The 24,432-nt window shown below is 50.1% G+C and overlaps 1 protein-coding gene across 2 annotated transcripts in view; it reads right to left on the minus strand.

Moving 5' to 3' along the window:
- KIF3C (kinesin family member 3C) overlaps positions 1-24,432 on the minus strand; it is a 44,108-nt gene that overhangs the window by 9,127 nt on the left and 10,549 nt on the right. For both annotated transcript variants that reach the window (XM_028725306.2, XM_028725305.2), the window contains exons 2-5: positions 7,030-7,131; positions 5,372-5,494; positions 3,481-3,599; positions 618-737 (exon numbers count right to left, since the gene is read on the minus strand). In XM_028725306.2, coding sequence (XP_028581139.2) covers positions 618-737; positions 3,481-3,599; positions 5,372-5,494; positions 7,030-7,131 — 464 coding nt within the window. The remainder of the gene's footprint in view (positions 1-617; positions 738-3,480; positions 3,600-5,371; positions 5,495-7,029; positions 7,132-24,432) is intronic.

Consider the following 24,432-nt stretch of genomic DNA (forward strand, 5'->3'; position numbering starts at 1 on the left):
ACATTCAGAAGACACCTGAAGGCAGCCCTGTTTAGGGAAGCTTTTAATGTTTGATGCGTTACTGTATTTTAATATTTTGTTGGAAGCCACCCAGAGTGGCTGGGGAAGCCTAGCCAGATGGGCGGGGTATAAATGATAAACTATTATTATTACTATTAAATTTGTATACCGCCCTTCATCCAAAGATCCCAAGGCAGCTCACAACAGAAATAAATACAAAATGCGAATGCAGGCAACTCCCCACTTGCATGCAATCTACTTGCATGGCGCTGGGAACCCAGAAGTGGTGCGTGGCTTGTGAAGAGACCCTCCCCGCATCCTCTTTGGCCCTGGGAAGGTCTCCTCGTGAGCCGGAGCCCGAAGAGGAAAGCCGCCCCGAGTCCCAGTCTGGGGCAAAGGTGGAATATAAATAAATATAATAATCGCAGTAATCATAGCTAGGGTTGGGATTTCCTGGCTGTCCTCAGAGGTGCTTCTCATTTGGGTTACTGTCTGTGCTAGATGAACTTGGTATCTGCTCATGGCTCCAGGTGAGGAACCCAGGTGATTTTTTTTTTGGGGGGGGGGTTGCTTGGGCAGAGAGCAGTTCTGCCCTTGTCGAGGGCTCAGAAACTCACCTTCCTGGCGTGAGCACCAAGGGCTGGAATTTCCACTGGTCCTCCTCGCAGTCAAAGTAAAGGCGGTTCATTATTTTGTTCTTCTCTTCGGGGGGGATGAAGTTTTCAATGATCAGATACCTGAGCAAAGATGGAAGGGGCAGCGTCAGCAGGAGGCAGGCTGCCGAGGGAAGCGGTGGGTCTGCCCACGTGGGGATTTCAGATTTTTATTTATTCCCACATGGCTGGAAAAAGAAGGTGGGGACCGCTTGGGGGCCGATGAAAACAGGTGGGTGACTAAGTGAACGACAGTGAATTTATTTTATCACTTGTTCTGAAAGGTGGGAACTGTTAGAATCCCTGCTCCGTGATTGCAGTCATGGGATTTTTGTCTATCACATGACAGTATATGTTTTGACTCCACCGAGTGGGAAGTGACAGAGACAGGATGTTTGTGTTCCTGTGTTCCGTGAAGTGGGACTGTTGTCCTTTGTTCTTTTTTCTCTTTGCTGTCTGATGCTAGAGAGAGGGGGAGCCATGTTGCAGTGCTCCGTGTGTTTATATGCAAATAAAGTAGATTAGCCAAAATGCTGAGTTGCTGAGGTCTGTCACGCAAACTGCGAAGACTCTGCAGATCCCTCAGTGTGCCGGTGTCTGTTGGCATCGGTTGCTGTGATGTTCGGGCAGAAGAAAGCTTTTGAGGCTCCCGAACGATCGACCAGGAGGGAGGGAACATGCCAGTCGGGCATGTATCTCTGCCAAGGTCCTACTCGAGAGGACGAGCTCCTAACACATACCTGAGCAAAGATGGAATGGGCAGCGTCAGCAGGAGGCAGGCTGCCGAGGGAAGTGGTGGGTCTGCCCACGTGGGGATATCAGATTTTTATTTATTCCCACACAGATAGAGAAAGAAGGTGGGGACAGCTTGGGGGCCGATGAAAACAGGTGGGTGAGCGAGCGAGCGACAGTGGATTTATTTTACCACTTGTTCTGAAAGGTGTGAACTGGTCATACCAGTGTAGGAATCTGGTTGGCCACTGTGAGAACAGGATGCTGGACTACATGGGCCAGATCCACTGTGAGAACAGGATGCTGGACTACATGGGCCAGATCCAGCTGCCAGGCTCTCTTCGTGTTCTCACATTTTAGGACATCCCTTACAAGTGAAGTGAAGGACATGAGGTAGGAGTTGGTAAAGCAGGCGAGCTGTGCAGGAGCAAGCTGCCGGCCAGCTCTGTGGAGGCTCCTTTTATTGGCACAATATGCAAAACCAGTCAGATACATTTTGGACTGTGACCTTTACACATCTTCCAATCCCGAGATCATGGGGTGGTACAAAGTTATTTTGGCACCTGTTTCCACCCCGTCAGTTTCCCCTTGAACCATGTATGACGAAGGAGACATAGGTCACAGACAGACCACTAAGAGAGCAAAGGTTAGATAGGGGGCATGATGTTCAGACAGCTGTTGCTTTGTCTGTGTGGGGGGGGAGTGTGCTCCGCACCCCAAGGTCACGTGTGCAGACAGCTGAGGCTGCCCGCGGGCGGAAGTGTGCTCCACACCCAGCAATCATTCCTGCAACAAGGAGCTGTGCTAAAGTAGTCTGTCCCCATTTGCACTGAGACGTCAAGCTGGTCTTCAAAACACCTTCCACCCTCACTCGAAGAGCAGCAGCACCAACATCCCCCTCTCTCGGGATCCTGCTGGCTCCCCTGTCTTCCTCAAGTCCTCCCTACAGACCCCTTCCTCCGGAGCCATCTCTTTCTGTTGCCCCCTCCAGGGACACCCGCCTCTCTCCATCCCAACACTGCTACTCAGAGCCCTTGACATCTCATCCCAGGGCCCAGCAAGGTGAGATGACACATCAACCCCCTCACCTTCCTCCTCACACCAGGTTTACCACCTGCTGCCCTCCAGCGCCCCCACCATAGGTGGCCAGAACAAGATACTGCAGCGTCCAGTTTAGGGATGGGGCTCAGGTAACGCTAAGGGCCAATACAGTGGTAACTTGGTTCTCAAACTTAATCCGTTCCAAAACCAAAGCGTTCCAAAACCAAGGCACACTTACCCATAGAAAGTAATGCAAAGTGGATTGATCTGTTCCAGACTTTTAAAAGCAGTGCCTAAAACAGCAGTTTAACATGAATTTTACTATCTAACGAGACCATTGATCCATAAAATGAAAGCAATCAACAATGGACAGTGGTACCTCAGGTTACATACGCTTCAGGTTACAGACTCTGCTAACCCAGAAATAGTGCTTCAGGTTAAGAACTTTGCTTCAGGATGAGAACAGAAATTGTGCTCCGGTGGCATGGCAGCAGCGGGAGGCCCCATTAGCTAAAGTGGTGCTTCAGGTTAAGAACAGTTTCAGGTTAAGAACGGACCTCTGGAACGAATTAACTTCTTAACCCAAGGTACCACTGTACTGCAGTCACACAATCAATCAATCAATCAATCAATAAATCAGTAGCTGAACTGGGTTCCACACAGTCACAAAAACAAAATGAAAAAGAGCCGCAAAAACAAAAACGCAAAGTAAACAGCAAAAACCGACAGACCTCAGCGTAGCACTCAAATGTTCAGCTTCCAAAAAAAAGTTGGCAAACCAGTTTGCAGTGTTTGGGTTCCAAGTTGTTTGAGCACCAAGGCGTTTGAGAACCAAGGTGCCACTGTAGAGTCCCTCCTGCTCCTAAAAGGTTGCGGGCTCTGGCTTGGCTCCCCCAACCTGAGGCACACTTGCCCACCCCCTCAGGCCTCCAGACCGCCAGCCCCTGAGAGAGGCAGGGGCAGCAGGAGGAGGTGGGGGCAACCTTGGCTTGGGCTCCTCCTGGGCTGGGCTTCCCCTGCTGCTGCTGCCGGCTGAGCCCTGCCAGACACTCACTTGAGCTTCAGTTCCCTCGTCTGCTCGTTCTGTGCCTCCTCCAGGTCTTGCCGCACGCGGATGTATTCGTCGTGTTGGTCCTGGATCTCAGCCTTCACAGCCTGGAGTTTTGCATAGAGCTGTCGGGGCGAGAAAAAGGGCATCGCTCGTTTATTTATTTTTTTCCAAAAAAATGTTATTCATTTTATAACCCAAATAAAAAACACAGGCAGAAAAGACAAACAATACGAACAAATTCTTGTCATATCCCAATGTTTTCTAAACATTAAGTTGACTTCCCCAAGTCCCACCTATCTGATTTTCATTTTACTTCATCTTTAGCGGTTTACATATATCATAATTTCTAACCATCTTTTTTTTAAAATCATACTTCACATTTTGTCACTTACAAATAATACTATTTTAAAAAATCCTATCTTCTACTTCTAACCCTACAGCCTATATCCACTTCCAAAGCTATTCTAGGGTTTAAATATTAACATATTTTTTTTCAAATATTCCTTAAACTTCTTCCAGTCTTCTTCCACCGTCTCTTCTCTCTGGTCAGTTCGGCAAGTTCCATACAGTCCATGGGCAGTTAGGGTAACGGTCGTTGTGCCACTGCCATTCAATGGCCCGTTCAATGTGCCCTTCACCATGCCACAAGCTGCCACGGGCACTGAAGGCCAAATTGACAGAAGAGCGGACAACTTATAGAAATTTATTAAAGCAAGAAGGAGCAGAGTACAAATCAAATTTAAGGAAATATCTGGGAAATTCACAACATGGTTACAATATCATCATTTGAATGAAGTATTTAAGAAAGATAGGATACGAGGGTTTGGGGAACAAATATCACAACTGGGGAGAGACCTGTTGGAATGCAATGTAAAAGTGTTGTCTAAAATGTATAAGATATTATTGGAATGGGAGACAAAGAATGAGCAAGTAAAATCCTCAGTGATACATTGGACAATAGATATTGGTCATAATATAGACATGGAAGCACGGGAACGATTGTGGAATATGGATATAAAATTTACAGCGTGTTATGGTCTAAGAGAAAAATATATGAAAATGATATATCAATGGTATTTAACACTGAGTAAATAGGCAAAAATGTAAAAATCAAATAAGTGTTGGGAATGTAAAGAGAAAGAAGGTTCTTTTTATCATATGTGGTGGTCTTGTCGCAAGGTTAAAGCTTACTGGGAAATGATATATAATGAATTGAAAAGGATGTTCAAAATAACTTTTATTACAAAAAATATCCAGAAGCTTTTCTTTTGGGAATTATAGGGACAGAACTACCTAAATTGTATAGAATTTTATTTATGTATGCTACTACAGCAGCAAGAATGTCACTTGCCCCGAAATGGAAAGAAGCAGAAGTCCCAGCAAAGGAAGAAAAGATACTGAAACTTATGGAATATGCAGAAATGGCAAAACTTACCAGAAGAATAAGAAATAACAAACGAATAACAAACTTTTTATAAAAGAACGGAAATGGTTTATTCAATATTTACAGATAAATTGCAAACAGATAAAAACATTGGCAGGATTATTGCAACAACCTGCAGTTTTATAAGCATCCATTTATAATTAAATGAGCAAGTTAAGTTAATTTGGATGTGCAGAAGATATTATAAAATAAATTTAAGGAATCGCAGAAAGAGGGGGAAGGAGGTCAAATTTTGAAATGTTCAGTGTAAAACTAATGAAATGTATAAATTTGAAAAGTAGAAATATAAAACTTTTTGAAAAAATGTATCTGGCTTGGGTCCCAATCCCTGGCAAGCGAAGCCTTGACCTGGGCTCTCGCGCTGTGCCTCGGACTGCAACTACGGAGAAGGAGGGACCTTCCCCCGTCTCCCGCCGCCCCCTCTGGCCACGCTCCCCCCCCCTTGCTCACCTTCTTCAGCTTCTTGGTCTTGATCTCCACTTCCTGCTGCAAGGAGGTGAACGTTCCCCGCAGCTCCATCGTCTCCTCGTCCCGCAAGAGCACCTGCTGCTGCATCTCACGCTCCCGCCGCTTCTGTGGGTTGAGCCCAGCAAAGCCTGTGTGGGTCAGGGGCTTCTCAGCTGAAACCCCCCACCTGCGGACCCTCACCCGTGCCTTTTCATTCTGAAACACGCTGCCTGGGGGTGGGGGAGCTGGGTGTGCCGCAAGACAACCTTCCACCCGCAAACTTCACATTCACCCAGTGCTTTACCAACTGCACTGGCTCCCGGTGGAGTCCAGGGTCAGGTTTAAGGTGCTGGTTTTGACCTTTAAAGCCCTATATAGCTCAGGACCCTGGTACCTATGGGACCGCCTCTCCTGGTATGTCCTACGGAGGACCTTAAGGACTTTGGAGGTCCCAAGTCACAAGGTGGTTAGATTGGTCTCAATTAGGGCCAGGGCCTTTTCAGCACTGGCCCCAACTTGGTGGAACGCTCTGTCCCAAGAGACCAGGGCCCTGCGGGACTTGACATCTTTCCGCAGGGCCTGCAAGACAGAGCTGTTCCGCCTGGCTTTTGGTCTGGACTCAGTCTGACCCTTATGTTTCCCTCCCCTTATGGTTTTGATCTACGGGCTAATTTTAAAATGAGGTTGCATTTTAAATTGCATTTTAACCTGTATTTTAAATTGGTTCCTCCCCTTTCCCCCCCCCCTTTCCCCCCTATTATGTTTTTACTGTAATTTTACCCGTGTTAGCCGCCCTGAGCCCGCCTCTGGGTGGGGAGGGCGGGGTATAAATAATAATTTAGTAGTAGTAGTAGTAGCAGCAGTAAAGGTAAAGGGACCCCGACCATTAGGTCCAGTCGCAGACGACTCTGGGGTTGCGGCGCTCATCTCGCTTTATTGGCCAAGGGAGCCAGCGTTTGTCTGCAGACAGCTTCCGGGTCATGTGGCCAGCATGACTAAGCCGCTCCTGGAGAACCAGAGCAGCGCACAGAAACACCGTTTACCTTCCCACTGGAGCGGTACCTATTTATCTACTTGCACTTTGACGTGCTTTCGAACTGCTAGGTTGGCAGGAGCAGGGACTGAGCAACGGGAGCTCACCCTGTCACGGGGATTCGAACCGCTAACCTTCTGATTGGCAAGTTCTAGGCCCAGTGGTTTAACCCACAGCGCCACCCACGTCCCTGAAAAATACAGAATTTTCTGTTAATAAAAAGCTAATCGTGCCTGCCGTTCTTTCCTGCCCTGTGGATGACCTGGGCTCACTCGACAGCTCCTTGACATCAGCATATGCCGGCTTTACGCCCGAGGTGTCCTGAGCACCTGGCCACGCTCCTGGGGGAGTGACACCAGATTTGCAGCCTACAAGAAGGGGAGCAAACTGGAGACCCAACGGCCACAGATGGCCGCCGTCAAGGGCTTGTGGACTGGAGCCCAGCACCTAGGCTCTGCTTCTCTCCTGCAGAGCCCTGGAAGGAAGGGGACAGGTGTGTGTTAAAGGGCCGCCAGCTATGGCTGCAGTGGGCTGGTGAGGGCCACATTCATCAGCCAGCAGAGGGGAGGAAAGGCAGGAGGGGTTGTTACTGGTCCTGGCCCTGCTCCCGCCCTGCCCGTCTCTCTACCTGCTCCGCAATCTCCTGCCTCTTCAGTTCCAGCATCTTCTGCTGCTCGTTGGTGTGGTCCATGATGTTCCTTCCGCCAATCAGCAACTTGCTCTCCATCGCCTGGAAAAAAGGAAGGAGGAGGAAAACGATGGTTTATCAAGCCACGGCTTAGTATTAAGTGCTGTGCACACACAGTAGCTGAACTATGGTTTGTTTACCACCAAAAGCAAGCAAACAGGACCTGAAGCCGTGGTTTGCAGATGGCTTTCATGGACCAGTGTGGTGGAGCTGCGGGGCCTCCCAGTCTAGCCCCAGGCTCCTTTTGGGCACATAAGAGGGAAAAGAGAACGCAGAGAAATCAGCCCTGAGTGCTCACTGGAAGGACGGATCCTGAAGCTGAGGCTCCAAGACTTTGGCCACCTCATGAGAAGAGAAGACTCCCTGGAAAAGACCCTGATGTTGGGAAAGATGGAGGGCACAAGGAGAAGGGGACGGCGGAGGACGAGGTGGTGGGACAGTGTTCTCCAAGCTACCAGCAGGAGTTTGACCAAACTGTGGGAGGCAGTGGAAGACAGGAGGGCCTGGCGTGCTCTGATCCATGGAGTCACGAAGAGTGGGACATGACTAAACGACTCAACAACAACAACAACAGCCTTACAAGGCTGTTGAGACACCAAAGCAAAGCAAGATTTGAAAGCCTTCCAACTCTACAATTTTATGATTCTAGGATCACAGCACAGTAAGTAAGGCAACAGCACCTGTGTGGTGACCCCTGATGAGAAACACACAAAATACAAGATGCAACAAAAGCAAGGCAAAGACTTCAGTCAGCAGATTTCTCAGCGGAATGAGCTGCCCAGGGAAGATCTCTGGAGGGTTTTGCAGTGACCCTCCGTCAGCATCCGTCAGGAGCGTGGGGATTTCCTGCCTATGAGGACCAGCCGAGTGTTGGTGGGGAGGCAGAGGGCTGGAACCAGAGGAGAGGACCTGGTGGCGCTGCCTTTCTCCGCACTGAGTTCCAGAGCTGTCACCAAGGGCTGGCAGAGTCCAAGAATGCCCCCAGCTCTGTGGCAAGAGAAACTGATGGACGAGGCGGAATTGGCAGAATTGACACACAAACTACGTGACAAGGACAACTGTGACTTGAAAGAAGAATGGGAACCTTTTACAAAGTACTTAAAGAAACAACAAAACGAACTGGACTCCTTGGCAGGTTTTGAATAGACATACACAAACTTTTTATTGGTTATACAGTGGTGCCTCGCAAGACGAAAATAATCCGTTCCGCGAGTCTCTTCGTCTAGCGGTTTTTTCGTCTTGCGAAGCAACCCTATTAGCGGCTTAGCGGATTAGCGCTATTAGCGGTTTAGCAGCTTAGCGGCTATTAAAGGCTTAGCGGCTTAGTGGCTAAAAGGCTATTAGCGGCTTAGCGGCTTAGAAAAGGGGGGGGGAGCGGGGGGAAATCGCAAGACTTGCAAGACGTTTCTGTCTTGTGAAGCAAGCCCATAGGGAAAATCGTCTTGCGAAGCAACTCAAAAACGGAAAACCCTTTTGTCTAGCGGGTTTTTCGTCTTGCGAGGCATTCGTCTTGCGGGGCACCACTGTATATAGATAGATAAATTAAGGATCTTTACAATTTTATAATATGCAGAGAATAACATGTGCTGAAAAACCAGAGAGAGGAGCTGAGGGAAGTCTGGGGGGGGTGTTATTTTTTGGGGAGGGAAAAAATGGGGAAGGAATGAGGATGGTGTGTTTTTGATAAATTATGTTGAAATTCCTAATAAAAAATATTCCAAAAAAAAAAAAAGAATGCCCCCAGCCACTGCCCCCCCGTGCGCAGGGCATGCCCAGCTGGCCTGCCGACCTCTGGCGAGGAAGGAGCTGTGGGCATTGTGCCCCCTTGGGCGCCTGTTCCCAGGCCTTGGTCCTGACACATCCCACGCTGGGCTGGCCCAACGCCAGGACCACGTCTCTCCGTCTTTCCTCCCTTCCTCCCTCCCTTCCGCACAGCTGTCGGGCTCCACAGCTGCCGCCGCCGCCTGCAGGACAGCTGCAGCCCCAGCTTGCAAGGCACCCTTCCTTTCTTGCCCAGAGCAGCCCCCTCCCCACACAAACCCCAGCGGCGGAAGCCCCCACCTGGAAGGCTGGCAGGCAAGTGGCTTTCAAGGCAGTCAGGGACTGGGGGGTGGGGTTGCATGGAGAAAGCAGCCCCCAATGGGGGACACACACACACAACCCACGGAGGGGAATCTGGCTGGAGCCATGAGGGCATGTGAACCTGCCCCCTGGCGCTCTCTGTCCATTCATGGGGGGCAGAGAAGTTGTTTTCTTTGCAAAGGAAAACTCAACTTCTGAGCTGGGGCAACTCAGGGACATCAGGATTCCATGGGCAGAGAACTAGGGAAGATGTGGGCTGAAGAAAGCCACTCGGCTTTGATTGTGAAGATCACAGAATCATAGCATTGTAGACTTGGAAGGGACCCTAAGGGTCATCTAGTCCAACCCCCTGCAAAGCAGGAATCTCAACTAAAGGTGGCCATCCAACCTCTGCTATGAGAGCCAGTGTGGTGTAGTGGTTAAGAGCGGTAGTCTCGTAATCTGGGGAACCGGGTTCGCGTCTCCGCTCCTCCACCTGCAGCTGCTGGGTGACCTTGGGCCAGTCACACTTCTTTGAAGTCTCTCAGTCCCACTCACCTCACAGAGTGTCTGTTGTGGGGAAGGAAGGGAAAGGAGAATGTGAGCCGCTTTGAGACTCCTGAAGGGGAGTGAAAGGCGGGATATCAAATCCAAACTCCTCCTCCTCCTCCTCCTCCTCCTCTTCTTCTTCTTCTTCTTCTTCTTCTTCTTCTTCTTCTTCTTCTTCTTCTTCTTCTTCTCTGCCTAAAAACCTCCAAGGAAGCAGATCAGGTGTGATGTTTTGGAGCAGGGAGGAAGAAGTGCCAGCGAGGAAGTGCCAAACCAAAGAGGTTGCAGATGAACTCAGGACCACAATACCTCAAGGACCGTCTCTTTCCATATGAACCTACACGGACCCTGAGATCATCTTCTGAGGCCCTCTTTCACGTGCCCCCTCCTTGAGAGGTCTGGAGGGTGGCAACACGAGAGCGGGGCCTTCTCTGCAGTGGCTCCCTGTCTGTGGCATGCTCTACCCAGGGAAGCCCACCTGGTACCTTCCTTATACACCTTCAGGTGCCAGGCAAAAACGCTCCTTTTTAACCAGGCCTTTGGTTCATTTGACTGACATCCTATGTCCTTTTAAAATGTGTTTTTGTGAGGAGAGGGGCTATTGGGTTGTACTTTTTATTTTCACTACGTATTTTGTGGTTTTATATCTTGATTTTATTCTGTGAACCGCCCTGAGACCCCCAGGTATAGGGCAATATATAAATTCAATAAATGAAAATTAAAAAATATAAATAAATGGCCACTGCAGCCACCTCAGGGGATCGACTTGCGGCATTTCTGAGGGTTTCTGAGATCTGGCAAAATCCACCAGGAAGCCCTTTTGAACCGAGCGATGCCTGTCTCCTTCCCACTTGAGAACCTCCAGCCAATCTGCCCCCCTGCTGTGTTAACCATGTGGTGAGCTGCCCGCGTGGCATAGTGACAGAGTGTTGGACTAGGACTTGGGTTCAAGTCCCCCACTCAGCCATGAAGCTCACGAGGTGACCTGGGGGGCCAGTCAATGCCTCTCGGCATAACCTACCTCGCAGGGTGGTTGTTGGGGTTACATAAGGGAGGCAGCCATGTTACGCCACCTTGAGCTCTTTGGAGAAAAAGGCAGGGCACAGATGTAATGAACAGGTAATGGCAATAGTAATGAATTCTTCAATGACAAACCTAGACAGCATCTCAAAAAGCAGAGACATCACCTTGCCAACAAAGGTCCGTATAGTTAAAGCTCTGGTTTTCCCAGTAGTGATGTATGGAAGTGAGAGTTGGACCACAAAGAAGGCTGATCACTGAAGAATTGATGCTTTTGAATTCTGGTGCTGGAGGAGACTCTTGAGAGTCCCATGGACTGCAGGAAGATCAAACCTCTCCATTCTGAAGGAAATCAGCCCTGAGTGCTCACTGGAAGGACAGATCCTGAAGCTGAGGCTCCAAGACTTTGGCCACCTCAGGAGAAGAGAAGACTCCCTGGAAAAGACCCTGATGTTGGGAAAGATGGAGGGCACAAGGAGAAGGGGACGGCAGAGGACGAGATGGTGGGACAGTGTTCTCGAAGCTACCAGCATGAGTTTGACCAAACTGCGGGAGGCAGTGGAAGACAGGAGTGCCTGGCGTGCTCTGGTCCAGGGGGTCACGAAGAGGCGGACACGACTAAACGACCAAACAACAACAAGAACAACAATGAATTCTTCATGTGCCAGAATAGCCTGGCCCCAAATATTTTGGCATCCTGAGAAATAATCGCCTTATGGTTAGTGAGCATCAGATTCCACTCCAGGATTTTCCCCAAATGAAGGAAGAGCAGCAAAAAAAGGCAGCGCAGCTCACCCGCACAATCGGGCAGAGTCCTTGTCAGAGACTGCCGAGCTCCTGGGGGATGATACAGCCCACCAGCTTCCTCTTGAAACATCCGCCTCCCTCCCTCCTCTCCCACAGGAGGTCCCTGTCAACTCTCATAACATCTCAGGGGCCTTGGGAAAGCAAACATGCGCTCCCCATGCCCATCAAAAGCCCCCCCCCGGCAGAGGATAAGCCTGGCCACCATCACCCACCCCTTCTCGGTCCCCTCACTCTGGCCTTTGTCAACGGGCTCGGCTGCTTCCCACACGGGTGGCTATATTTAGAGCCAGGCTGCCTCAGAAGCCCATTTGGTGGGGATCGCAGAATCATAGCGTTGTAAAGCTCGAGGGGCCCTGAGGGTCATGCAGACCAACCTCCTGCAATGCAGGAATCGCAGCTGAAGAAGCCCTGGCAGGTGGACATCCGACCTCTGCTTGAAACCCTCAAGGGAAGGAGAGTCCATTCTGTTGCCAAACGGCTCTTACTGCCAGACAGAGTGCTCTTACTCCACTGCACGCATGTAAGGTTCTGGGAGGAACGCGGGTGGCGCTGTGGTCTAGACCACAGAGCCTAGGACTTGCTGATCAGAAGGTCGGTGGTTCGAATCCCCGCAATGACGGGATGAGCTCCCGTTGCTCGGTCGCTGCTCCTGCCAACCTAGCAGTTCAAAAACACGTCAAAGTGCAAGTAGATAAATAGGTACCACTCCAGCGGGAAGGTAAACGGCATTTCCATGCACTGCTCTGGTTCGCCAGAAGCGGCTTAGTCCTGCTGGCCACATGACCAGCTGTACACCGGCTCCCTCGGCCAATAAAGCGAGATGAGCGCCGCAACCCCAGAGTCGGCCACGACTGGACCTTAATAGTCAGGGGTCCCTTTACCTTTAAAGTTCTGGGATGCTCCCGAATCTCTCCCACAAAATACAGACAATCTGGAGGCTCCCTTAGTTTAAGCAGCTTCCTTTGTTCCAAGGAAGGGAATCTGCAGCTCTCCAGAAGGTTGTTGGGCTCCAATTCCCAGCGGCCCCAGCCGGGGTGGAAGACTTCCTTAATGGTAGAATTATGAAGCCTATCGAAGAACAAGGCTTGCCAAAGCAGAAGCAGCATGGCTTCCACAAGGGTAAAGAAACCATGTCTCACGAACCTGTTTGAGTTCTTTGAGAGCGTCAACAAGCAAATAGATGGAAGGTGGTGCAATTGGCCTCAGCCTTTCAAAAAGCTTTGGAGAAAGTACTTCACTCAAGACTGAGTAAGCTTAACAGGTATAGAAGGAGAAGAGAGATCCTCTTGTGGTTAAGAAACATGAAGCACTTTAAAGAAGAAACAAATGTTTTGCAGTTTGGGAATGATGGTGGAAACGCATTGCAAAATGTTGGGTGAACAAACGAGTAACGAGAAGACACCAGAACACCTCTGTTATAAGAATTCTTAGGTCCCAAGTATAAAATAAACGTTCATAAATGTACATGGCAAACACATGCATAAGTATATAAACCATGTGTCTGAAATAGTACAGGAGAACAATCCTGGAGCCATTTTGACTCTCACAAACTGACCTCAATATATTTCTCTGCAAGGAGGGAGGAAGTGGAGAAAGCCTTCCCTTTCTCTTTTTGCTTGCAACTCCTGTCTTAAGGGCGTATTTGTGTATGAATAAGGAGAGCCTGTGACCTGGATTCAGGAACTGAAGTATTAACCATCACAAAAGAACGACCAGGCTGCCCAGGTAAGGCAATCAGTGACCATCATCAGGTATCCTGGAAGACAGGATTTCTGCTGTAGACCGCCTCCTTCTGTGATGTATGTATGATGTTTCGGGGGGTGGTCTTGGACTACCGGGTGGGCAATTTCAAAAGTCTATATAAGAGCTTGCACACCAATGTTCTGGGTTCCTCTACTCCCTCCTGCGTGTGGGGAGTGAGGACCCTGTTGCAACAGTTCAATAAAGATCAGGCTTACCAGCTGCTTTGTTTTTCACTATACTCTGGTTGGAGTCTGTTGTTTTCTCCTACTGATAGAGAACCCACTTAAGGACTCTATATGGGCTCCGAAATACCCCATAAGGGAAAAGGAGCAGTATTTTTTCTGATAACACCCCCAAACCAAATGGAGAGGGATGCTCATTGTCATATAATCCACCCGGTCTACTGCCCTTAGTGACACAAGACCCTCATAAAAGTGCGTGGTCTAAAATTGTGCGCCAAAAATTCCTCTCCTGTGGACTCCACCCACATCAGCTTCTCACAATGGGCTTTATTAAAGTAAAAAGGCTAATTGGACAGCGTCTGAAGGACTTAGAGCAACAGAACAATCTGGCCATTATAAAGAAACTCTGTCCTTGGTATGCCTCCCCCCCCCCCTTCTCAGTTTGATTCCCTGGCACCATATTTGTATAAATTAACCATCCCAAAATATAGATATGCCTTCACACTGGCCAGATGGGATGGGATGCCCTCTGCCGTACTTGAGGGCAGATACCAAAAGATTCCAACTGAGAACGACTCTGCCCCTGTGGAGATGGTAGAGTGGCTCCTGTTCTCCTGTCCTGTCCCCTTTATAAAGATCTGAGGAACGAGATCATCACCCCACTCTTACTTACCATCCCAGGCCGCCCATCTGAGGCCACATTGGTCTTTCTTTTATCAGATCAAAATGATCAGACAACAGCAAAGGTTGCTAGGTTGATCGAGGGTGCAATGAGATTAAGGGCCACTAAATGAACGATAACCTTGGTCATTTGATTGTCCTTTTTACCCATTGTTGTCTTTTTAAATTGTATACAGTGGTACCTCGGGTTAAGTACTTAATTCGTTCCGGAGGTCCGTTCTTAACCGTAAACTGTTCTAAACCTAAAGCACCACTTTAGCTAATGGGGCCTCCTGCTGCAGCCGGGCCGCCGGAGCCCGATTTCTGTTCTCATCCTGAAGCAATAGTACCCGAGGTACTATTTCTGGATTAGCGGAGTCTGTAACCTGAAGCGTATGTAACCCGAGGTACCATTGTATATTGCTTGTTTTATGTTGCTATGGCTGTTGGCTAATGCGAATAAAGTTTATCTATCTATCATTGTCATATAACCACTCCATAAAGACATCAGGATGAAGGCTTAATAAGGATGTTGTCCAGAGGAGCCCCCTGTTTCATCTGCTGACTCTAGCCAGTTCTTGCGTCAAGGGAGCGGGAAAATGTTTTGCCTTCAGAGAAGGAGTGTCTGTGTGCAGATATGCTGACACTTTTCAAATAAAAGGATGATAGAAAGATGAGGAAGTGGGGAATTGCTGTTCACCCCCTCTCCCGGGCAAAAGATGTGCATCAGTGAGTTTAAATTGCAACAAGGTAGATTTCGCCGATCCATTAGGCCAAACTTCCCGTCCAACAGATGCACAATCCCGTTAAACTGAGCCCTTGGAGGTAAGCCAATTTCTGCGTATTGTAATCTGTGGGATTATTGCTGCTACGGTCCAACTCGGCTCACCAGCAAAATAAGCTTTCTCTGGAAATTGCCCACCTTGGATGAAACAGCTGCTTGCGCAAGACAGACTCTTCCAGACACGGCCACTCAAGGAAGCGAGGGAACAAAAAGTCCCACTGGTCTCTGGGGATAAATTCCAGGAGGGAGAGAGGGTTTGGAGTGCTACTCATCTGTGCATTTACTTGCTTTGTTTAAAAAATTGTTTCACTTGAAACACCATCTGACAGATTGAAGAACCGCTGGACGTGATCCTGGACTGAACATTTTGAATAACCTTTATATACCATATCGGCCGATGGACCATTGGAAGTCCTCCTTATTCCTTTTTCTTATCTCTCTTTTAATTTTCCCTCCTAAGATTTCTGGTTTGGGGGTTTTCTCCTCCTCTCTACCTATATCCATGTTTTGTTGTCTTTAGAGGCTCGCTAAATGAAGATACGCGGGTGGCGCTGTGGGTAAAAGCCTCAGCGCCTAGGGCTTGCCGATCGAAAGGTCGGCGGTTCGAATCCCCGCGGCGGGGTGCGCTCCCGTTGCTCGGTCCCAGCGCCTGCCAACCTAGCAGTTCGAAAGCACCCCCGGGGGCAAGTAGATAAATAGGGACCGCTTACAAGCGGGAAGGTAAATGGCGTTTCCGTGTGCTGCGCTGGCTCGCCAGATGCGGCTTTGTCACGCTGGCCACGTGACCCGGAAGTGTCTTCGGACAGCGCTGGCTCCCAGCCTCTAGAGTGAGATGAGCGCACAACCCTAGAGTCTGTCAAGACTGGCCCGTACGGGCAGGGGTACCTTTACCTTTACCTAAATGAAGATACACACAAGGAGGAGATGGATGGATGGATGGATGGATGGATGGATGGATGGATGGAAGACCCTCTGTGAGCAGCATGGAAGGGAGGGTCTCCAGGTGGGGGGCCTCTGGGGGAAGGAAGCAATGAGGCCTCCTGAGCGCCTTTCGCTGCTCGCTGGCTGCAAGCTCAGGGGGCCTACTGCTCTACATATCCTGCATCTAGCACACTTATATAGGTCACCACAAGCAGCCAATGCGCTTCCGTTGGCAAGGCTGTAACTCTTTCTCGCTCCCCCCCACTGGCTATTCTATGCATCGAAGCCTCCCTCCTTCCCAGGGGTGCTTCCCAGGGCAGGCGGGTGTTGTGGGGGGTGGCCTGAAAGGGTTTCTGCCCGCCTCTCCTCCTTGCCTGCGTTGCAATTTCACCGACATCTGGCTCCGGGGGGGGGGGGGGGAGGCCCCTGCGGCAGCAGGAGCAGGCTAACTAAATGGATTAAAGAGTGAAACTGGAAACCGCCGGCACCACATGCCGCCGTAAACACACCTCTGCCAATTACACACTTATTTGCACTTAGAGGCACACTCACAGCGGAAGCCTGGCACTAACAGACCCAGCACATGCGCCCTCTGCTCTGGAGGAGACCCAAAGAAATCCATCTCGGAAGGCGAACGCACACCGTCCCGTAACATCCTTATTCAGTTTCACAAGGATGCATTAAAAGAAGAAGAGGAGTTTGGATTTGCTGTCCCGCTTTATCACTACCCGAAGGAGTCTCAAAGCGGCTAACAATCTCCTTTCCCTTCCTCCCTCTGTGAAGGGCAGAGAAGAAGAAGAAGAAGAAGAAGAAGAAGAAGAAGAAGAAGAAGAAGAAGAAGAAGAAGAATTTTGATTTGATATCCCGCTTTTTCACTACCCGAAGGAGTCTCAAAGCGGCTAACATTCTCCTTTCCCTTCCTCCCCCACAACAAACACTCTGTGAGGTGAGTGGGGCTGAGAGACTTCAGAGAAGTGTGACTGGCCCAAGGTCACCCAGCAGTTGCATGTGGAGGAGCGGAGACGCGAACCCGGTTCTCCAGATTACGAGTCCACTGCTCTTAACCACTACACCACACTGGCTCTCAGGGGGAAGAACAGCATCAGGCCAGTGGCCCGTCAAGTCCAGCATCCTGTTCAACAAGATGCTCCAAAGAGGACAGCTGCAAGGATTCAAGCACCATGCCATCTCTCCAATGTTAGAAATCAGCCAGGCGCCAGGCGCATTTTGTGACAGGCAGAGGTCTGATGGCAACCGCATGGTGATCTCTGGGTGCCAGGCTGGCAAATGGAGAAAGCAAAGAGTCGCTTAGAGATGGACCCGAAATATTTTCCTTGAAGCTTGATTATGTTTTATTCTGGATTGTTTTACAGTGGTACCTTTGGTTGAGAACGGGATCCGCTCCGGAGGCCCGTTCGCAACCTGAAAAGAACGCAACTGCCTTGAGACTTGTTCTTTCAAATATAATGCGGTATAGAAATGAAAACAACAACAACAACACTCCTATGCAAAATAAAAAACAAAGGCACCTAGGCATTCGACATACCCTCCAATGTTTCCCTGATGAAAATAGGGACATCTCATCCCATAACCATAATTTTACTATTAATACCCCACATATCTTACTGGGTTGCCCCAGCCACTCTGGGCAGCTTTCAACATATATAAAAACGTAACAAAACATGAAACATTAAAAAAACTTCCCTATACAAAGCTGCCTTCAGATGGCTCGGGGGTCAGATAACTCCATACCCTCCAACATTTCTCTGATGAAAATAGGGACGTTCTAAGGAATTTGTTGTTGTTGTTTAGTCGTTTAGTCGTGTCCGCCTCTTTGTGACCCCCTGGACCAGAGCACGCCAGGCACTTCTGTCTTCCACTGCCTCCCGCAGTTTGGTCAAACTCATGCTGGTAGCTTCGAGAACACTGTCCCACCATCTCGTCCTCTGTCGTCCCCTTCTCCTTGTGCCCTCCATCTTTCCCAACATCAGGGTCTTTTCCAGGGAGTCTTCTCTTCTCATGAGGTGGCCAAAGTCTTGGACCCTCAGCTTCAGGATCTGTCCTTCCAGTGAGCACTCAGGGCTGATTTCCTTCAGAATGGAGAGGTTGGATCTTCCTGCAGTCCATGGGACTCTCAAGAGTCTCCTCCAGCACCAGAATTCAAAAGCATCCATTCTTTGGCGATCAGCCTTCTTTATGGTCCAGCTCTCACTTCCATACATCACTACTGGGAAAACCATAGTTTTAAGTATACAGACCTTTGTTGGCAAGGTGATGTCTCTGCTTTTTAAGATGTTGTCTAGGTTTGCCATTGCTTTTCTCCCAAGGAGCAGGCGTCTTTTAATTTCGTGGCTGCTGTCACCATCTGCAGTGATCATGGAGCCCAAGAAAGTAAAATCTCTCATTGCCTCCATTTCTTCCCCTTCTATTTGCCAGGAGGTAATGGTTCTAAGGAATAGCGGGACATTAAATCAGAAACCATGATGGCTTCTCTATATCAGGGACGTGCCTGGAAAATAGGGACACTTAGAGGTTCCGATTCTATTTTGGCAACCATAACCTAAGTTCAGGGTGCCATTTGGCAATCCAATTATATATTTGGGTTTCTAACACTGCGACTCCCCTCCTGTGGTTTCCAGTAACTGGGATTCAGAAGCGTTTACTGCCTCTGAAGGTGGAGGCAGAGCAGAGTAGGCACTGAGAGCCCTTCTCCTCTATGAATTTGTCTAAAGACAAAAGACACACACACACTCTTCCCCTCTCTCCCTGGCAGTACAATAGGACTGTGGCAGGAGGTTTAGGCATTGCCAGTCTGCATGAAGCGACCGTGTTGTGCTTTTGGAACAAAAGCATAACTGCTGCTGTCATAATTGGAACAAGCTGGGATGTCTCTCTGTGTGAGTGCGTGTGCATGTCTCTTTTCCTGTGAACAGACACGATCTTTGGGTGATGCAGTTGTGGGAGGGAAGCTGCTTCTGATTATCAAGGCCCAGAGAGAAGTTTGGGATGAGTGCTGGTCCAGAGAGCCTTACTGCAGCGGGGAGAGATATCTATATTTCCCTTCTTCTTTTTTAATAAAAGGTTCTCTTGGATTGGTCGGAGAAGAACAGTCCTTCAGAAAAGGAGATTTAAGGACAAGCAAAAAGCAAACCGGATGGTTCAATTTCTTTTCCTCTCTGTTCCTCATTTTCCCAAGTTTAAATTCTGCATAATTCTACAACGGTTTGGACTGTTTTTAAAAGACTCACAAAAAAAGAGACTCACATAGAGCCATGCCTCTTTGTGTGCCATTTTCCCTGACACAGTGGCGTAGCGTGGGGGGTGCAGGGGGGCCCGGCCGCACCGGGCGCAACATCTGGGGTTAGGGCAAATCCACGGGTTAGGGGGCGCAAATCCACAGGTTAGGGGGCGCAAATCCACGGGTTAGGGGGCGCAAATTACTTGCCTTGCCCCGGGTGCTGACAACCCACGCTACGCCGCTGCCCTGACAGACACATTTTTGCTTTCGCAAGCAATGCCTGCTAATACCACCCGTGCTTCTACAGTTATTGTCGCCACCGTGCGCATTTTACGCAGCTCCTCCCCGCTGCACACATTTCTGCCTGGTTTTGTCCTATCTGGTCGGGAGCCACATCACAAAATCTGGAGAAGTGGGAATTCCAAAGGCCAGCTGCCAAGGAGCCAGGAAGGCAAATGGAACAGGATTTATTCCCTGCCCTGAATTTCAAGCACTCTCCAGGATTTCCGGCAAGAGTCTTTTCCCAGCCCTCCCTAGAGAGACGGGTGTGGGGCAGGGTGTGGGGTGCGTGTGGGGTGCGAGGGGTGAACCTGGGACCTCTCTGCATGCAAAGGGTGTGCTCCACCCACTGGACCACATGGCCCTTGTGCAATCCAGGGGTCATGTTTCAGCATTCTCTGTGATGTGGAAGGGCATCCTGGGCTTTTTAAAAAAGGCTTCTCAGTTCAACAGAGGGCTGACTATTTCTCATCTTCTCATCTCTCTTCCTTCCCCTCCTCCCTCCCAGATTGAGAGACTCAGACAATATTAAATGCTAAATGATGCCTTGTGGTTGGTAGTCTGGAGATCATCTGGATGGGATGATGAGCAGCCCCCGTCAGGGACTCATCTCTGTCTTCCATTACACAAGAAAGCTTTTCATCCATCAAACGGGGACCAATAAATTGGGGTTCCCCTCCCTTTCTGTCTTTTAAAAACATTATCTCATGCTTTGTTTCCATTCCCACTTCTCTCCCTGGAATATGTTGCAGGAAGCACCCTTGAAAGAAGCATCCTCCGCCAGACCACCCATAGAATCACAGGATTTTAGAGTTGGAAGGGACCCTGAGGGTCATCTAGTCCAACCCCAATATGCAGGGATCACAGCCATCCAACCTGTTTAAAAACCTCCCCTGAAGGAGAGCCCACCACCTTCTGAGGTCACCTGGTTCACTGCCAAGCAGCTCTTGCCATCAGAAAGTTCTTCCTGATATCTAGGGGTGCGTGTGTGATGGAATTACCTGGGGTGTGTGTGCTAGGAGTCAACGGGGGAACTGACTTTGGAAAGCTGGTTTCACAGGATCAAGTTCATCACTTTTGTTGAATTAACTAAACTAAGTAGTTTTTGAATCAATGTGGAATTCATCGTTCTGAATTTTACGGTGTTGCCATCTGCCTTGGTGCATGATGCTATTCTGAATGATGCTATCCGTGGGGCAAGCACTGGGGGTGAGTTTATGGAACCAAGCTTCATGTCAGTACAGTGGTAAAGGTAAAGGTAAAGGTACCCCTGCCCGTACGGGCCAGTCTTGACAGACTCTAGGGTTGTGCGCTCATCTCACTCTAGAGGCCGGGAGCCAGCGCTGTCCGGAGACACTTCCGGGGTCACGTGGCCAGCGTGATGAAGCTGCTCCGGCGAACCGGCACCAGAGCAGCACACGGAAACGCCGTTTACCTTTCTGCTATAAAGCGGTACCTATTTATCTACTTGCACTTAGGGGTGCTTTCGAACTGCTAGGTGGGCAGGAGCTGGGACCGAAGGACGGGAGCTCACCCCGCCGCAGGGATTCGAACCGCCGACCATGCGATCGGCAAGTTCTAGGTGCTGAGGTTTTTACCCACAGCGCCACCCACGTCCCATATTATGTACATATACAGCGAGCTAAATCTATGGTTTTCCCAGTAGTGATGTATGGAAGTGAGAGCTGGACCATAAAGAAGGCTGATCGCTGAAGAATGGATTCTTTTGAATTCTGGTGCTGGAGGAGACTCTTGAGAGTCCCACGGACTGCAAGAAGATCAAACCTCTCCATTCTGAAGGAAATCAGCCCTGAGTGCTCACTGGAAGGACAGATCCTGAAGCTGAGGCTCCAAGACTTTGGCCACCTCATGAGAAGAGAAGACTCCCTGGAAAAGACCCTGATGTTGGGAAAGATGGAGGGCACAAGGAGAAGGGGACGACGGAGGATGAGATGGTGGGACAGTGTTCTCGAAGCTACCAGCATGAGTTTGACCAAACTGCGGGAGGCCGTGGAAGACAGGAGGGCCTGGCGTGCTCTGCTCCAGGGGGTCACGAAGAGGCAGACACGACTAAACGACTAAACAACAACAACACAGCGAGTTGCTCCCTGTTAACAACTTTGGTTAGTGCATCGGCAGGTCTTTCTTTCCCTGGCATATAGGACACTTTCACAATTCCTTTCTGGATGCATTCTCTAGCTCGGTGAAGCTTAATCTGTAGAAACTTTGTTCTCTGTTTGCATCCTTCAGAGTGGAAGAAAGCTATACAAGCTTAATTGTCCTGATAGACCAAGCAGCTCTTGCCATCAGAAAGTTCTTCCTGATATCTAGGGGTGCCTGTGTGATGGAATTACCTCGGGGGGGGGGCGGTGATAGGAGGCAACGGGGGAAATGACTTTGGAAAACTGGTTTCACGGGATCAAGTTCATCAGTTATGTTGAATTAACTAAGCTAAATAGTTTTAATGGGATTTTGAATCCATGTGGAATTCATCGTTCTGAATTTTACAGTGTTGCCATCTGCCTTGGTGCATGATGCTATTCTGAATGATGCTTTCCGTGGGGCAGGCACTGGGGGTGAGTTTATGGAACCAAGGGAGGGACCTAAAGCAGTTTGGGGACACTTCTCTTCCCTAAAGCAAAGTAGGATCATTAGGTAGAATGGTGGAGAGCTCCAAGCAGCGCTGGCAGACTCCCCTGCCAGCCAGCCCTTCCTTGAGATTTCGCAGCATCCTTGGGCAACTTATGACACAGATGAGCTTGTCGCGGTTTGCCCGTGTGCAAAAATGGGAGAGGGGCTGCATGCTCACAAAGCAGCCACCCTCGAAAGGCCGTAACTGAGACGGCGTGGAATTAATTTCCCAGATATTACAGGCCCTTGGGTCGCTCTCTGCCTATTACGCCAGCTCCTCTTCATAGCATGCTGATAACATTGTGGAAAATTACTTCCAGCCTTTAAAAGGGCACTCCTTGCTTTCAGGCAGAAACGACCCCGGGTCTGAGCTCATCATCAGCTCGGCTACTCTGGCAAGGCAAACAAGCGCTGCCGACATTTCCTCGCAGCTGAGGCTGCCCAAAGAGCTCCTTTGATTGGCATCACCTCCCCAGACCCAGGCAGGGCAGGCGACCGGCACCGCAACGCAGGGAGCGGCCTTAGGCCAGGTCAGACCGTTCTGGGCCCACCCGGCTCAGCAGCGCTTAGGACACTGGTCAGTAGAAGCTCTCAAGGGTTTTGGACAGGGCAGGGTGGGGTGGGGTGGCCAGCCTTAACCCAGAGACGCCGTGGGGGCTGAGCCCAGGACCCTCTGCATGCAAGCAGCTATCAGTCCGGCCGGCCACTCATCACCATCATCATCATCATCATTTATTATTTGTACCCCACCCATCTGACTTGGGTTTCCCCAGCCACTCTGGGCGGCTTCCAACAAAGATTAAAAATACATTAAAGTGTCACACATTAAAAGCTTCCCTAAACAGGGCTGCCTTCAGATGTCTTCTAAATGTTAGGTAGTTGTTTATTTCTTTGACATCTGGTGGGAGGGCATTCCACAGGGCGGGCACCACCACCGAGAAGGCCCTCTGTAGCTTTGCTTCTCGCCGTGAGGGAACCACCAGAAGGCCCTCGGCGCTGGATCTCAGTGTCTGGGCAGAACGATGGGGGTGAAGACGCTCCTTCAGGAGCAGGTCAGCAATAATCACACGGCGTAAGTGGAGCCAACTCTTTATTAATGGAAACAAGGTCTACTCAGGAGGCCAGGCCTAGAGCACAGCAGCTCATCCCGGGAGATCTTGCCCCTATGGGGCAGTAGTGGGGACTGAGGTTCCCTGCCTTCCCACAGCTGCCTCACTCTCCTCCCCCACCCCAGGTCCTTCCCAAGGAATCTGAGACTACGCCCATGTCTCTGTCTTTGCCCCTCCTGCTTCATCTCTCCTGGCCTTGGGAGACCAGTTGGGAGGAGAGCTTGTTGCAGCAGGAGGGGGAGACCCCCTGGCTTCCTCACCAGCCTGACTGATTTCTGCCCCTTGGCCTCTTGCTTTAACTGCTGCCTCTGAATCTGCACTGCTCTCTGCTACAGACTCTTCCTGCTCACTGAATCCTGTTGTCTCTCCTGCTTCCGGCACCTTCTCCTCCCGGTCTGCTCCCTCTGACCAGGCAATATCACCCCACCACCAACCCCCTGGCTCTCAGCCTTCTTCCTTTAGGGGTTCCCCAACTGGTGCCCTCCCACCACTCCTCAGCATCCAGCCAGTCCAGGACATCAGCCTTCCAGGGGCCACTGGCTGGCGGAGCAAGGCTGTCCAGCACGGAGGGTGGCATCACAAAAGAAGACCTCCTGGTCTCCTGCCCACTCTGGGCATGAAGGGAGGAAGCTGGCGTGTGTGTGTGTGTCGGGGTGCAGATGACTGCCAACTTGTGATTTTGGAATTCTAATCCAAGAGAGCAACCACCGCAGCTCCCTTTTGTGGGGCGAAGATGAACATGGGGAGCTATGGTAACGGATCCTGCCTAAATGCCACCAAAGGAGGTGCCTTGCAGATCTTTGCTCTGGAGAAGAGAATTCCCTGCAATGAGGCTCAGCGGAGTCGGTTGCCGGGCAACAGGTTCTCCTCCCACCTTTTCCCTCCGGATATGCTCTGCTCAAAGATCTCTCGTGTTGACAAATGCCTCTTCCTCCTCTCCAGCCCCCAAGATCTCCCTGTGTTGATGTTGTGGTCTCTGTACTCGCATGGTACCGACAGCCTGGACGAACTGCAAGGCAGGGCCATGGATCCTCCTGCCCCGCCCCCCTGCCAATCATTTACCCACACTGCACACCGTCACTGGATGCAGCCCAGATGTGTATCTTAGACCCATGGAATGGACACCTGCCCTGCAAATGTGTTTTCAAAGAGCAAATTGCGTTAAGAGCAGCCGCCAGGGGCCAGAGAGGAAGGTACAGTAGAGAGAGAGAGGAGGTTGGAGGACCATCTGCCAGGGGTTCCTGCCAGGGTTGGACTAGATGACCCTCAGGGGTCTCTTCCAACTCTATGATTCTATGAAGCAGCTGGCTGGGCCAGGCATCTTGGCTCAGTGGGCCTGACCGATGGGGCTCTCAGGAT

Source organism: Podarcis muralis, chromosome 3 (genome assembly GCF_964188315.1).
Source record: "Podarcis muralis chromosome 3, rPodMur119.hap1.1, whole genome shotgun sequence".
NCBI classification, from domain to species: domain Eukaryota; kingdom Metazoa; phylum Chordata; class Lepidosauria; order Squamata; family Lacertidae; genus Podarcis; species Podarcis muralis.